At 44.2% G+C, this 13,691-nt stretch overlaps 2 protein-coding genes across 3 annotated transcripts in view; one reads left to right on the top strand and one right to left on the bottom strand.

Annotated features, from left to right (window-relative positions):
- Positions 1 to 10,375, top strand: part of GGACT (gamma-glutamylamine cyclotransferase) — a 28,198-nt gene extending 17,823 nt beyond the window's left edge. For both annotated transcript variants that reach the window (XM_048295881.1, XM_048295882.1), the window contains exon 2: positions 7,168 to 10,375. In XM_048295881.1, the coding sequence (XP_048151838.1) occupies positions 7,185 to 7,658 (474 nt within the window). In that variant the 5' untranslated portion in view covers positions 7,168 to 7,184 and the 3' untranslated portion in view covers positions 7,659 to 10,375. The remainder of the gene's footprint in view (positions 1 to 7,167) is intronic.
- Positions 10,118 to 13,691, bottom strand: part of PCCA (propionyl-CoA carboxylase subunit alpha) — a 273,709-nt gene continuing 270,135 nt past the window's right edge. The window contains exon 24 of the mRNA XM_048295883.1: positions 10,118 to 10,462. Within this exon, the coding sequence (XP_048151840.1) occupies positions 10,394 to 10,462 (69 nt within the window). The 3' untranslated portion in view covers positions 10,118 to 10,393. The remainder of the gene's footprint in view (positions 10,463 to 13,691) is intronic.

Genomic DNA, 13,691 nt, shown 5'->3' with positions numbered 1-13,691 from the left:
CTTCTGAACCTCAAAAAATTTGTATGATCCTGCTTCAGAGCAAATGTTCTTGGCAATTACCCCACACTATCCATACCCTTTCTGGTGGAATATTTAAAATTGTGTTTGCATTTAGATCTGGTGGCTCCTCCAGTACAGCTGGTTTTAACCTTCCTCTCTTCTTTTCTGTTGGCCACTAACACTTCACAAGCAAAGCATGGCTCTGTGTAGAAAATCTTTGTGCGCGTGTATATGTGGATGCAGCAAATGCCTGTGAATTACCTTTCTTGAACCCTTTAAAGCAGCCCATAGTTTCCCAGGGAATCATGAGTTGAAAAAAAACGGTCTGTTGAGTTTTTCTCATGTTTCATTTCTGCCACATTGGTCAAAGGTTTATTTTTTAGGAGCTAGTCCATGCTGGAGTAGGTAGTGATTTCTGGAGGAAAAATACTGCAGTGTAATGTGACACTGTTCCCAGATTTATACCTGGATTTTTCTATTTGGCTCATTTAGCAGAGTGCATTTTGTTCCCTGAACATCTGTGCTCTCATTTGGTTTTTAACAAGGTTTGAGGAGCATCATGTTGCAGTGACCTCTCCACATGGTGCTGCAGGGCTCTGGCACCTTGACTCATCTCAGGGAGACATCCTGCTACTGCCTATAGAGCCACTGGCTGGAGCAGCCTCCGCTGTTCCGTCAGGATGTCCAGCTGCTGGCCCTCCCAGCCAGCCACACAGTGAGGCCCAAGAGGCACCACTGGGTCTCGCCTGGGCAGAGCTCATCCCGCCTGCAGCCCCTGCCGTGGCATCTCCACGGAGCAGGAGCAAAGGCATAAGATGGCTTCCTGAGCCACAGGCCCCTGCCAGTTGGGAGGATGCTGTTGCTCAACAATGGGGCTTTATAAATATCTCCCAGGCTCGGTCGCACTCCCAAGGGACGGTGCTGTGCCATGACCTGGGCACCTCTCCCCTTCTCACAGAGGATCATTGTGCAGCTGTTCCCTCATTTCCTTTGTGGAAAGGCACCTCACGATCCCACACAAGACCCCATCTTTTCTCTCTTCCCGTTCTCTCTCTCACCATCCTTTCAGTGTAGAAAAACACATTCCCATGCTTAGGTACTCAAAGTGTTTGCCGTGTTCCACAGGCCGGGATGATCTTCTCGGTCCAAAACAGCGAACTGACCGCTCCGGGTATTGGCATGTAAATTAATGTGCTGACCTCGCAGGGAACCCATCCAAGCTGCAGGCTCTGTCCCGAGTTTCAGGATGTCGGTGGTTTGAAACTCGGCTCTGTTCTGCATCTCAATGATGGAAACCACTTCAAATTCACCGTGGCATAGCAGGGCTGCCCTATCAAAAGTTGTTTTTCTACTTTTTTCCTGTAACAGCAATCTGGCATTTAAAGCTTATGCTCCATTCTTGCGGGTTGTTTTTTTTCCTCCCTTTTGTGTAGATACAACAGTGTAAGCATCTATGCTAGAAGTGCAAAGATGAGATATTTTTGTATATATAATTTAAATTCATTGTCTTGTACTTAAAACTGCATCATAAGGACCCACTATGCTTGAGTGGGATTTTGAGAAGCCATCTAGTCTCTTGCCTTTCTCTAAGGCAAGAATAACTGTAGCATCCATGATAGTTTGAACAAATTCTCAAGAGTTCCAGTTTTCAAGGCTTCCACACTGTTTATTGACTTTCAGTAAACACTTCACACCTCAGTTGGCACTCAAGACTAAGATGCTTGAGGTATTGCTGTGTTCTTGTGATACGTCAGTGTGTTACTCAGTAACACTCAAAAAGGCATGGGGAGAATGGAGTGTGAACAAAGGAGACATGGTTTCTATCCCTGTATAAATTCATGGTTTATCTATTCTCAAATATTTCAGTTCTGGTTTCCCTATGTCGGAAAACCATAGGAGAACCAGTAAAGACTGCTTTTTGGTTTGTTAAATATATGTGGACTTGTCAGCTATCAAGAGAGTAAGCACTGGAAAAGTATCTGGCCACACTGAGCAAGTGCACAGAGCCCCCTGACTCAGGAAGATGAAGCAAGCAGGCATCAGGGAAAGACCCCACAGTAATCTGGCCTCATGCACATGTGCTCAGTCACAGCCTGAGGCTGCCTTCCCTGCTTCTGCCATTGCTGACACAAAAACAGGCGTGAGAGCTCACAGGAAGAAAGGGCCTTTACACAGCACAGTGCTCATCACGTTGACTTGGGGAGGGTCTGGACCCAAGTCTGGAAATGCAGCAGTGTTGCCTTGCCCTGTTCTTGCGCTCTGATGCTGAGCTCAGATAGGGGGCACTGGGCCCTCAAGCTTTTTTGGGGTCATTTGTTATGGTTGTTCTTACACCTGTCTGTTCTTATGCCTAGATCTAACTTAACAATTAGAAAGTTGTTCCTATCCATGTTAATGATTCTGTGCAAAAAATTTTGGCTGGCTTTGTGTTCATGTATGTAGAGACCCAACTGTCTCTTCTTAAAACCTTTACCCATATTTGTGAGTGATTATGCCCCATCTCATCAGCTCCTGTTTAAGCTCCTGCTGGTTCATTCTTGGCCCAAGTAAAACAGTCCTGGACTCAGTGCTCTGCCCTGAGCTCTTTCTGAATAATTTTGTAGTCCACAGGTTTCTGAATTGAGGTCCCAAGACTTTAGTAAAACTCGTACAACATGATTTAATATTAGGACAAAACAGTCAATACTTACTAATATAATATTCTCTTGAGGTGATAGCTTTCCCTTCCTTCCCCTCAACTCAGTTTGTCCACATCCACTGACCTTCTGTTTCCTTCATCCGCCTTTTCTTGTCCTGATGCACTGGCAATCCCCTCCTGTCTCTGCACTCTCTAGAAATTTAGCCTGTTCATCAGTCTAATGTCATCTCCAGCGTGTTTCTGCATTCCATCCCCAGCATCTTTTTGCATGTGGTGGTTTTATCTGTTTGTCACTTTGAGACCTTCTAACAGTCACTTTGGGAATTAAACTCTCTGAAAGTACTAAAAATTAATCTAATTAATTTTCTCTATGCAATACAGTTGAAAGTGATTTGGAATGCTTTCAAACAGACAAAAGGCAAATGTTTGCTGTGATGACAAAGGGGTACAAGGCACGTGAGCCATGCTGATTGATGCCTGTCCAAAGGAAGGGCATCCTCACTCCGCCTCCTGGCAGATACTCCAGTTTAAGCGCCAGGAGTATTTGTTGGTTTGGGGATGTGAACTATCCAAGGAAGAAATGAAAAGAATCTGCAGAGGACATTAAGTGGAGTTTCGGGTAGTGCCCAGTAGCATCCAGCATGGCCCTGGTTACTCCAATACTCTTGTTTGTTTTCACAAACCAGCACCTCACGGTTTCGGGGCGGGTGACCGCTGCGAGGAGACTGTAACCTCTTGATTTCAAAGGAGCCATCGTTTCGCTGGTGCCTCTGTGGTTAATGTAAGAAAGGTGTCTTGCCATAAACTTTTTCCGAGGTATTCAGCAAGGTTGGGAAGGGGTCGGCCCAGGCAGGAAGCCCTTGTCTGTGCTATAAAGAAAATAGCTAGCAACAAAATGAAAGCATCAAAGGACCAACAGGATGCGGTCCCAGGAGTCCTCTCTGGCATGTTAGTCCTTCTTGAAAGTTAGCATTGAGTGAAGAGTGACCTTAAAACTCCCTTCATTCAAACAGACTGGGCTCAAGTTTAAAGTTCAAGGCATTTTGTTTTTTCACCTGTTTCCTACAGTTTTTAAGAAACTTCTGAAGAATTAATGTGTAACTATATCTGGTCACAGAGCCAATGCAGAGAATTTTTCTCAAGGGAAAATAATGTTACTGTATGGAGTAAGAGAAATGGATACTTTCTGAGTTAGGTTTTATTTTGTTGAAACTTTTTCTCCCAAACCCACTTCAACCATGATTGCAAACAGCCCTGGAGCCAGCATAATGCATGGCTCCAGGGCCGTGCTTTATTTTTGAAAGAAGCTGGTAGGGTCCTGTAATTGTCTGAGTTGTGCTGAAAAAAAGGTGGTTTTTGCCAAAGCTGCTGCTGCCACTTGGGAAGCAAGGTCTTGTTTTGGGCACAACCTGGGGGCAGAGAGCCTGGTTGCAGCTCCATCTGCGAGTGCACGGTGAGTGAGCCAGCAACTGGCCCCATGGCTGCCCACCCCTCTCTCACCGTGCTGAAGCTGTTGGGAGAGGGAAAACCAAAGCCCTGAGCCTGGTGGGTGAGGGTGGATGTGGATACAGTGCTGCCGCCCTACCAGCGCTAATGCCAAGTGGCAACCCAGGCTCCTGGCTCACACTGGTTGTGAGCCACTTTTCACCCTATCTGTGTGATCCTGAAGTTGGTCCTCTATTTTCTGATCTTTGTATCTTGCCTGATGAAGCAACTAGTAACTGATCCCACAAGTGACTTGGCAGGTCATCTTTCATAGCTAAAAGAAATAGTTTGCAGAGATGACATACAAATTTTACTTATGCTTCCCCATGCCATTAAATTTTAATGACTCTGGTATAAATATTTCATGAAAGTACTTTCTGAATGGGTTTGTTTTGTCCTGGCAGCTAATACTCAGTATAAGTCTGGGCAGGTTTTTTTGGTTTTTGGTGGGTTTTCTTTTCCTCTCAGGTGGTTTAGTGAAGGTAAGAAGTGTCAAACTGGATTAAGTGAGAAAAGGCAACTTCTTGTTGGTGATTCAGCAAGGGGGGTGCCATCGATAACTCTTTTCAGCTGCGTAGTGGAAGCCTGTGAAATGACCCTCAAATACAATTCTGCTCTGTGCTCTCCTGCCACAAGGTGGCTAAAACTGTTTTAAAAGCCCAGGATTTGCAAGTGCTTTAAGTGATGCTAATACATCTACAGCTTTTCTGCAGCGCAACACACGGCACACTAGAGACCAGATTTATTGCGCAGAAAATTGTGTATGTCTTATTTATACAGAGCAGAGATCAGAAAATGTTATTATCAAGTTTATTTCAATCCCTCCTCGGCTGGAGGGCTGCGCTTGGCTTTGTTGTTGGGTTTTTTTTTTTAATAGAAGAAGTCATTGTGCCCAGCCCATCCAGGGTGAGCGACAGGACTGCTGTGGGGCACAGCAGTGCCAAAGGGAGCTCAGTGTCCACCTGCCCGCGAGCCACAGCTCACAAGGACATCAGCCTCACATTCCACGCAGACTGTGGCTGAAACTTCAGCTTCCCACTCCATCTCCATTTGTACTGCATGCTGAATCCATCTACTCAAAGGCTAAATCAGAAACACTTGTCCAAACCTGGGTTAGCAAGTTCCTTTGCTGCTGTTGAATTCTGTGGACCCTGCACTGGGATGACGGGTGCCTTTCTTTAAATAGGTGATGTTTCGCAACAGCCAGCTGCTGTGCCATCACAAACAGGGAAGTTGTTTTCACCAATTCCAGGAAATGGTGACAGTCTTCTCTGCAAACTTTTTGGAAGCTTATCTCCAGCTGTACAGTAGGGACAGGGCTTTTGTTTAATGGAAATGAAGCGTATCTTTTTCTTACAGATGCACCACTCACTATAGAGTGTTTATGTGCGTTTTAGGTTTCCCTTTTTATTTTTTAACTTATTAACTCTGACAAGTAACCTCTTGGTTGTGAACAATTTAATTCGCGATTCATTTTTCTGATTCAAAGTGAACACGAGTGCCCTAATCCCCTAATGGGAATTAATTGCATGTTTCAATGCTTAACTCTGATCCTTTCTCAATCCCCACTGGGACAAGTTTCTTCCTGAAGGATCTGTGTTTGTTATTCAAAACACAATCTGAAAGGTAATGATTTTTCTTATAAAAGAGACTCAGGCCGACTGAATATTAATGCTCTTTTTATTGTGAGGGAGTGAGTTGCATCCAAGAAAAAAACCTCGTTTATGTCATGACGGATAAATTACTCTGAAGTATATCTGATAAAATACAGGGAAAAAATCAGTGTGTTCTTATTCCCTTAAGTAAAAGCAGTTTGCCAGTAAATAAAGGCACACACTTGTTTTTGCTTGGAAAGCTGTATTTTGATATAGAGAAAAACTGTTTACTTCACCAAAGGGGAGATTGCTTGGCTACTGAGGATTTTTAAATGACACTACTCTCGGCCAGGAACACACCCTTTTGGATAACTGACCTGACCTAATAGTTTACTAAAATAAAGAGTAAATTGCAGAAAATAGATTAAATTTCTACCTCCAGTCTGTTTTTAAAGATTTCTCAAACTTGAAATACATTATTTAATGACACTCTTTCCAAGAGGAGCTGCATGGGCTCCTCTGATGTTGGGTGTAGGGCCCAGCCAGATGACTGTGGATGAGGCAGGCTCTGCACAGTCGGTGACCACAGGTAAAATGTGGGAAAACATCACAGTGCAAGAACTGCTTCTACCCTACAGAAATGATGGGGTATAACCAGGGCACAGTGTGAAAACATAGTGCAGGAACCATGAAGGTCCCTTCCCCCCGTTACGTTTCAGTAAAGCCAGTCTTTTATCCCATTTAAACCAATTTTGAGTGTTTCATGCTCACAGGTAAAATAAATGGTTGTTCAGGGTCTGTTTTCAAGAGGGGGCTTGCACATGTGCAGAGCAGCTACTTGAGGTGGTGCAGCACTTTGGGGTGTCTGTCTGGGGAAGAGAGGAGGATCACGGCATTACCTGGTCTCTCTGCCAGCAGCCCCAGCTTTCAGTTTCTCTCCCTGGCCCCACAGCTTGCTGTTCAGCATTTGTCTGTCACTCAGCAAGTGGGACCTTGGCACATTACTGCAAATCCATCAGCACATCCATGAGATGACTCAACACCAGGGTACGCTTGCTTTTGGGGCACCACTGAGCACACCACCACACATTTTGCTGTAGCACAGCTCCCATAATGGTGTGAAAGAAAAATTCTTTAAGAAAGATTCAGAGTTTTTCCTGAGGGTCAGGGATGTGTTGTTGGCTGATGTTGGGGATTCCATGAAGACCGTAATTTGGTTACAGCAAAGAACTGCAAAAGGCTGACTTTCTCCTGGTGTCTGTTTTTCCCTGATGTAGTTTTTGTCCGAAAAGTTTCAAGATACTTGAATTATGATACTTAAATGTGGTGTAGGACTACAAGACCACTTTTGCATGTGCCCGAACAGCCTTTTGTGTAGGAGGTGCCTTGGCAGGGCTATGGTTCTCCAGGGCACTGGCCACATGGGTAACATACCTCTTTGTCTTTCAGCTGCTTTTGGAAGTACGATGGCCCGTGTCTTTGTCTACGGCACACTCAAGAAGGGCCAGCCCAACTACAAGCACATGATCAACACGGCCAAAGGGCTAGCGAAATTCCAAGGAAGGGGCCGCACGGTGGAGAAGTACCCGCTGGTGATTGCAGGGAAATACAATATTCCTTACATGCTGAACATCCCGGGGACGGGTCACCACGTTGCTGGGGAGATTTACTCCGTCGATGAGCAGATGCTGCGGTTCCTGGATGAGTTCGAAGGCTGCCCAGACATGTACCAGCGCACCCTGATGAGAATCCAAGTGGTGGAGTGGGAAGGGAAGGGCAGCACAGGCGAGCCGCGGGCAGCGGCCGACGGCGTCCTGGAGTGCTTCGTGTACAGCACGGCCACGTACCCGCCCGAGTGGGTTGGGCTCCCCTACCATGACAGTTACGACTCCTCAGGGAAGCACGGCCTCTCCTACGTCCTACGGGAAAGCCGGGAATAGAAACGGGGGGTGACGCAGCCTGGCCGAAGACGTAGTGCTAAGCAGGTGTTGCTCAGTAACCTTTCCAGGAAAGCTGTAATACCTTTCTATTAAAATGCAGGATCTCTTGTAACCTCCCCAACCCAGGAGCCTTGGCGCTAGCGTTGAAGTCCTGTAGGCCCAGAGCTGCAGACTCCTCCCCAGGCAGTCAGTGTCCTCCTGGCTCCCCCTACCTGCTGCAAGTAACTGCGTTTGCACCAGGTGTAAAGTAACTGTATGTGCACATCGGGTCTGGGGTCTAATTATTCCCTTAACTTCCCCCTTTGCCTTGGTGCATAATGGAGGTCAGTGAAAGGCAGAGGAACAGATCAGTTTGTTTTCCCTGAACTGACAAATTTTCTTGCACTAATATCTGAAACTGATTTAAATGTCTGCAAAATAAAGCACAACTCATACTGAATATTGACTTGTAATGGTGTTTAGTAGGCTACTGCATGTAAACAGGGAAAGCTGATCATATAGATAACTCGGTGCTTCTAGACAAATAGGAAATTGCTGGAGAAAATGTGAAGAGTATTCTTACTCTGCATTGCAATGGGTGTTTTTCTGAACTGGAAAGGTGTATTTTTAAAGAATGTTTAGTTTTACAAGGCACTGCCAAGAAATATTGAGAGAATTAAGAGTTACATTTAAAATTGTATTTTTAATTTAACATTCTAAGCACTTTGAGTTCCACTTCTGTTCATTGAGTGACTGTAGGATTTGGGGGTGTGTGTGTCTGTGTGTCTGTGTGTGTGTTATGGGGGATGTGGGGGATTTTGGGGACCAGGGAAAGCAAACCGACACTGGAGCCATTGTGAGCACTTACTGTCAAGGTGACTTTTTGCCAAGCACTTTAATGCAGGACTTGCAACCATATGCAAACTGAGTTTCCTACTGAGGGAAAAGATGTTTTATACATTATAAAAATATCCAAAGGACCTGTATAGTGATTATTGCAACCCTTAAATTGGGGAAAAAATATGTAAAGAAGATTGTTGTCCCCCTGACCCAACCAACTGTGCTGGTTTCTGTACAATCTGGGAAAATCGTGGCTTTCTGTTGTTACACTCTTGTGCCTTATATTTTCCTTCAGCTGCAGTGTTTGGTACAGATAGATTGTACAGTAGCCAAAGCTGCCAAAGGGATGGGAGCAGGCATTGTATGCCATGCAGTGAGCCAAGGTACCATCAAATGCAGCAAGGATACAATTAAGAACAATATTGTACTTTTGCTTCACTGCCAGTAGCCCTGTGATGGCCAGAGGAGATCCGGGGTAGGGAATCAGCCTAAACTTTAGCAGTAGTAGGCACTGCTGCATCTCATTTAGAAAAGCTTTTATGTTGCTGCAATAAGCAAAACAAGTAACTTGACAGTAGAATACTTGTGTCTCTTTACAATACTTGTCTGTTTAGGGCACCCTGCAGAGACTGAACTGTGCACCTTTGGGAAGGGGCAAGATGGCGGTAAGACTTGTAAAGAGATCTGCAGGGTGTCTGCCTCAGTTTCTCCAACTGCAAAAGCATTAATTTTCCCAGAAGGCTGGTACTATTCAAACACTCTCCTTACTCATCTTGATGAGTTTTGTAAACTAATTCCCTAAGCAGATCCCTGTGCTACATTCCCCCTTGGCCATGTGATGTAGTTAATTAGCAGTGTCTCAGTAACATGAAGGATGCCTCTTCAGTCAGAAGTTTCAAGCAGAATCAAACGTTTCTGGTTGAACATGAGTCACCAGCCCTGTCACAGACTGTTTTCAGCCTTCACCTTCCAGGAAAGGGCCCAGGCACCTCTGGCCACAGGTTTCTTTCTGGGAAGTAGCAGGACTCTGCACATCCTAGGCAAGAAAATGAGAGGAAGCCTGGTCTGAGGGACAACACGTGCTCCTAGCAGTACCTTGCGGCAGCTAAAGAGATCTGAGAACAGTGCCAGCTCCTTCTGTAAAGACTTGCATCCAGTAACCAGGATCACAAAGACAAGGGTGGGGAAATTGAGTATGGAGTTTGAATAGAAAGAAGACAATTCCCTTACAACTTTAAATGAAAATACATGACAAATGTCTGCACTAGCAAAATAAAGCCTCTAACCTGTAATTTAAATCTAATCTATACAAATCATTCAAAATATAATAATATATAAGTATTTTAAACATAAATAATTCTATAATAATTTATTATTAGTTAATAAATAATAATTCAATAAATATATATCCTAATTCAAAATAAATCGGATCAGAATTTAAGCCATTGGTGGTACTTGTGCAGCACTTTTACAGAGTAAAGGAGAACTGCTCAGTTTGCTCAGTGGTTAATTTTTCATTCTTGCCAACCATTCTGTACAGCCTGGCTGGGGCCTCAAACCAGGGACATTGCTGTGAAGAAGACAAATCAGATTTGGGCTTTTGTTATGTTTTCTTTTTTTAAAAAAAGAGGCTTTTCCTGTTTCAAAGCAGAAATGGTATTTTATTGATTTTTTTTGATCCTGAAAAATCAAAGCATTACAAAGGTTATGTACAAGTATTTCTGGAAGTAAAAATCTGGGATCTGTTGCCAAGATTTAACATCTGTGTTTGCTGTCTTAACCACTGATACAGTAAATATGCCTGTATAAAATCTTGTGCGTAGTACTGTCCATTTTCTGTGTTGAATTGTCTTAATGTTACTTTACAGATAAAAATAATAAAGGCTTAGTTAATTCAACAGTGTGAAGGCAACCTTTCATTCCAGTTCCACCAGCAGATCTTCTTCTCCAACGGTGTCACCAGCTTTGCAGTGCACAGCTTTCACCTAGGGTACAGAAACAGCAGAATTTAAGCCCTTCTTCGACAGGCTGGTGAAATAAATGGCTTGGCTGACACGGCTTGTATTGCACAGAGCGCTGTGTCTGCATGCACAGGGTGATGGCCACGTGCCAGGGACACTGATCCACCTGTGCTGCAAGGGCCTCAAGAGGCTGAGTGCTCGACCTCCAGTGCCCAGAGCCCAGCTGGGTTTTGAGTACCAGTGCTTGACAAATGGTGTCCAACCCAACAGGGTATTCAGGCACCTGCCATTAGCTGGTGTGCTTGCAACAAGAGGTGCTTGAAGACCTGAATGTTGGATAGAGATGCCACCTTTTAAAATTAAAAAGCACCTTTTTTTACCTGGTTGCACTGCTGGTTATTTGTTTTAAATCAGAGGACAGGCTGACTCTTCAATACTCACGTTGGGACGTTGCAATGAAATATTCCACCATTTCTTTCATTACAGTTCTTAAATATAGCTGAATTTTGGAACTGCAGCCATGAGTGGGTTTCTCTCAATCTCCAGAGGGCTGGGATAGGGGATTCAAATCTGAATTGGGATCCTTTAACGTAATTGAATTTGGCAAAGTGCAACTACATCTGTAGATGAATTACATACTCACATGCAGATTCCTGAGTTTTAAAACACAAACACCCTAGACCAGTCTCTCATTTCCTCTATAAAAGGCTGCAACATGTTTGAATTCCCTTTCAGCACATGAAGCAACAAAAAGTATTTGAGGCTGTATAGTTTGCTTCCAGTATTAATTCAGAGCTCACACTGACATGCCCAAATCCTTGTCCAGCAGATTGCTCCTTTTAATCATCCAAACACTACCCTGGGATCCTGAAGGAAATGCACAGCATACCCCAAGTAGCAGGCTATGATGGACACACTCTTGCCCACATCCACATTTGACAGTCCAAAGCCACATGAGCTGCAAGCAGATCTCTGGCTCTGTAGCACAGGCACGCTCACAGCACTGCTCCAGAAAAGATGCTGAGCACAGGCAAAGACAGTGTGATATGTACAAACAAGGGTTTCATTTCTAACTCAGTAGCTGGGCAGTGTACCCCATTGCTGAGCCTCAATCTTCCAGGAAAAGCAGGGTGAAAAACATTCTACCCCTTGCTTTTCTTTTTCTACAAAGCCAAGGTTCAGCAAACATTGGAGCTAACCCGTGTTTCAAGCTCCCCAGTGATTTCTGCCGTGCAGCAAGGCCGGCTCCTTGTGCTGACCCAGGCGCAGCTGTCCTGTAGAAGACAGGAGGCTCACCAGTTCCTCTCCAGCTCTCTCTCATTTTTAAACCACCTGCAGCTGGAGTAAACTCAAAGTAGATAAAAACAAGCCACTTTTCTCACAATTACAAACAGGAAGATGGGGTTTGATACAGAAAAGGAATTCAAGTCAGGAATGAAAATGGGAACGTCTTCCAGCTGAAGACAAATGAACTGAGTTTCAAAACACAGTTTCAAAGCATCAAAACATGGACTAACAGCCTGTGCCAAACATCCCATTCCTGTGGAGAGGCCAAGTTATTTTAGCACTCAGAGCCATGACTTTGCACTACAGAACAGGATGAATTCTGTTTAGCAGCTTCATTTCTACACAGCCCAAAACTTTTGTGCTTATTCAAATTCTTAACATTCTAAAGGTCAAATAATGTGCTTGCTATTAAAACGGGCACACCAAGGTGCACACGAGGCCCTCTGAATGGCCTGTGCACCTTTCACATCCTACCTTGGAGGATTAATAAACCAAACAGAGGTTTTATGTGGCATCTCTACTGAGTGAGTGGGAAATATTTATTACTGGGAGAAGTACAAGCAGGATTATAAGGAACAGGCCCATGGATTGCCGAACACCTTGGTGGGAAAGGGAAGGTTAAAGTGAAAAATAAATGGGGTGGGTGGGAGAGGGAATGGCATTATAATTATAAATACTCACTAGTTCAAACCAGTGAATGCAAAGAGCAGCAATAAGGGGCTAAACAAGCACTGATGAAAAACTAAATGCTTGGAAATATTAATCAAGTGAGAAAATAAATTCTACAGAAATTAATGCATGAAATAAAATAATAAAGTGGCAGTGTTAGAGCAAAAGGAAAAGGAACATACTCATTCTCTCAGTATTTTTTCTCTTGAGACCCAATTTTGCACTGGATGCACTGGAAGAGGCAAGTCCTGGGACCCAGCCTTGGTGACAATTTGAGAGCTGTGCCAAATAAGCCTTTCTTGTAAACACACAAACAGTCCTTGGCATTGAGAGCCATCCTGAGATCTCAGCAAACCTTGCCAGTGGCAAACCCCGTCCCTGCCCACAGAGTCAAGCTCCCTGCTGCCTCCATGTGGGCTGAAGGGTCCTGCCCTGGGGTCTGTGCTTCAGAGAGAGCAGAGGGGCTTGACCCCAGGTAGAGGTGGGCTACAGCAGGTTAGAAAATATGCAGTAGAGGAGAATATATAATCCAGATCCAGACCATGCTCTCCCATTGGAAAGGATGGACCTGGGCCCCATCTCCAGGTGATGGTTTCAGGCTGTGAATTCTAATCTGGCACAGGGATGCTCTGAAGTCCCAACTTGAGGTCTGACAGTCCCCAGACCAGCTGGGGTTTAGGGCATGCCCTTGTCACAAAAGCTTAACCAGTTCCCTGCCCAGAGTGCTGGTTTTGGCACATCCTACACTGCAGGAAAGTCCCAGCTCCAGAGCTGCAACGTTGATTCCTCAGAAGCAAGATACCACAATGCACAGCCTTGCAAAGCTTAACAAATGTGCAGATCTAGGCTTGATATTTAACAGTCACAATAATAAAAAATTGCTGTTTTCTCCCTCCTGCAAAAGCACTTTCTATGCCTTGTTCTGGGTGGGTTTTTTTAATGTCAAATTATTTGCCATTAAATAATTAACTGGCAAAGAGATCTCTCCTCTTCAGTTGCTCTCCGGAAAGATGAAATTTGGAGAAATGGTCTGCAACACCTTTCAATTCAACTTGGCATTGTAACATCACAGAAAACAAATCATTTAAAAGAAAGAGAGTTATATGAATTTCCGAAGCCAGTAAAACTATTTCCTGCTGTGCTATCTAAGGCTCGGAACTACTTAACAGCATTCACAGCAGATGCAAATGTTACAAAATTAAAGACACCTCACTTTGAAAGACTTACAACAATCAGACTTAATTCCTTAACAACCAGAATCCTCCTTCTTTTCTTTTTAAATTCTATCCTGTTTGAC

The sequence above is a fragment of the Corvus hawaiiensis genome, chromosome 2, assembly GCF_020740725.1.
Source record: "Corvus hawaiiensis isolate bCorHaw1 chromosome 2, bCorHaw1.pri.cur, whole genome shotgun sequence".
NCBI lineage: Eukaryota > Metazoa > Chordata > Aves > Passeriformes > Corvidae > Corvus > Corvus hawaiiensis.
The sequence above is the reverse complement of the archived record's forward strand: the minus strand, read 5'-3'. Positions and strand labels throughout refer to the sequence as shown.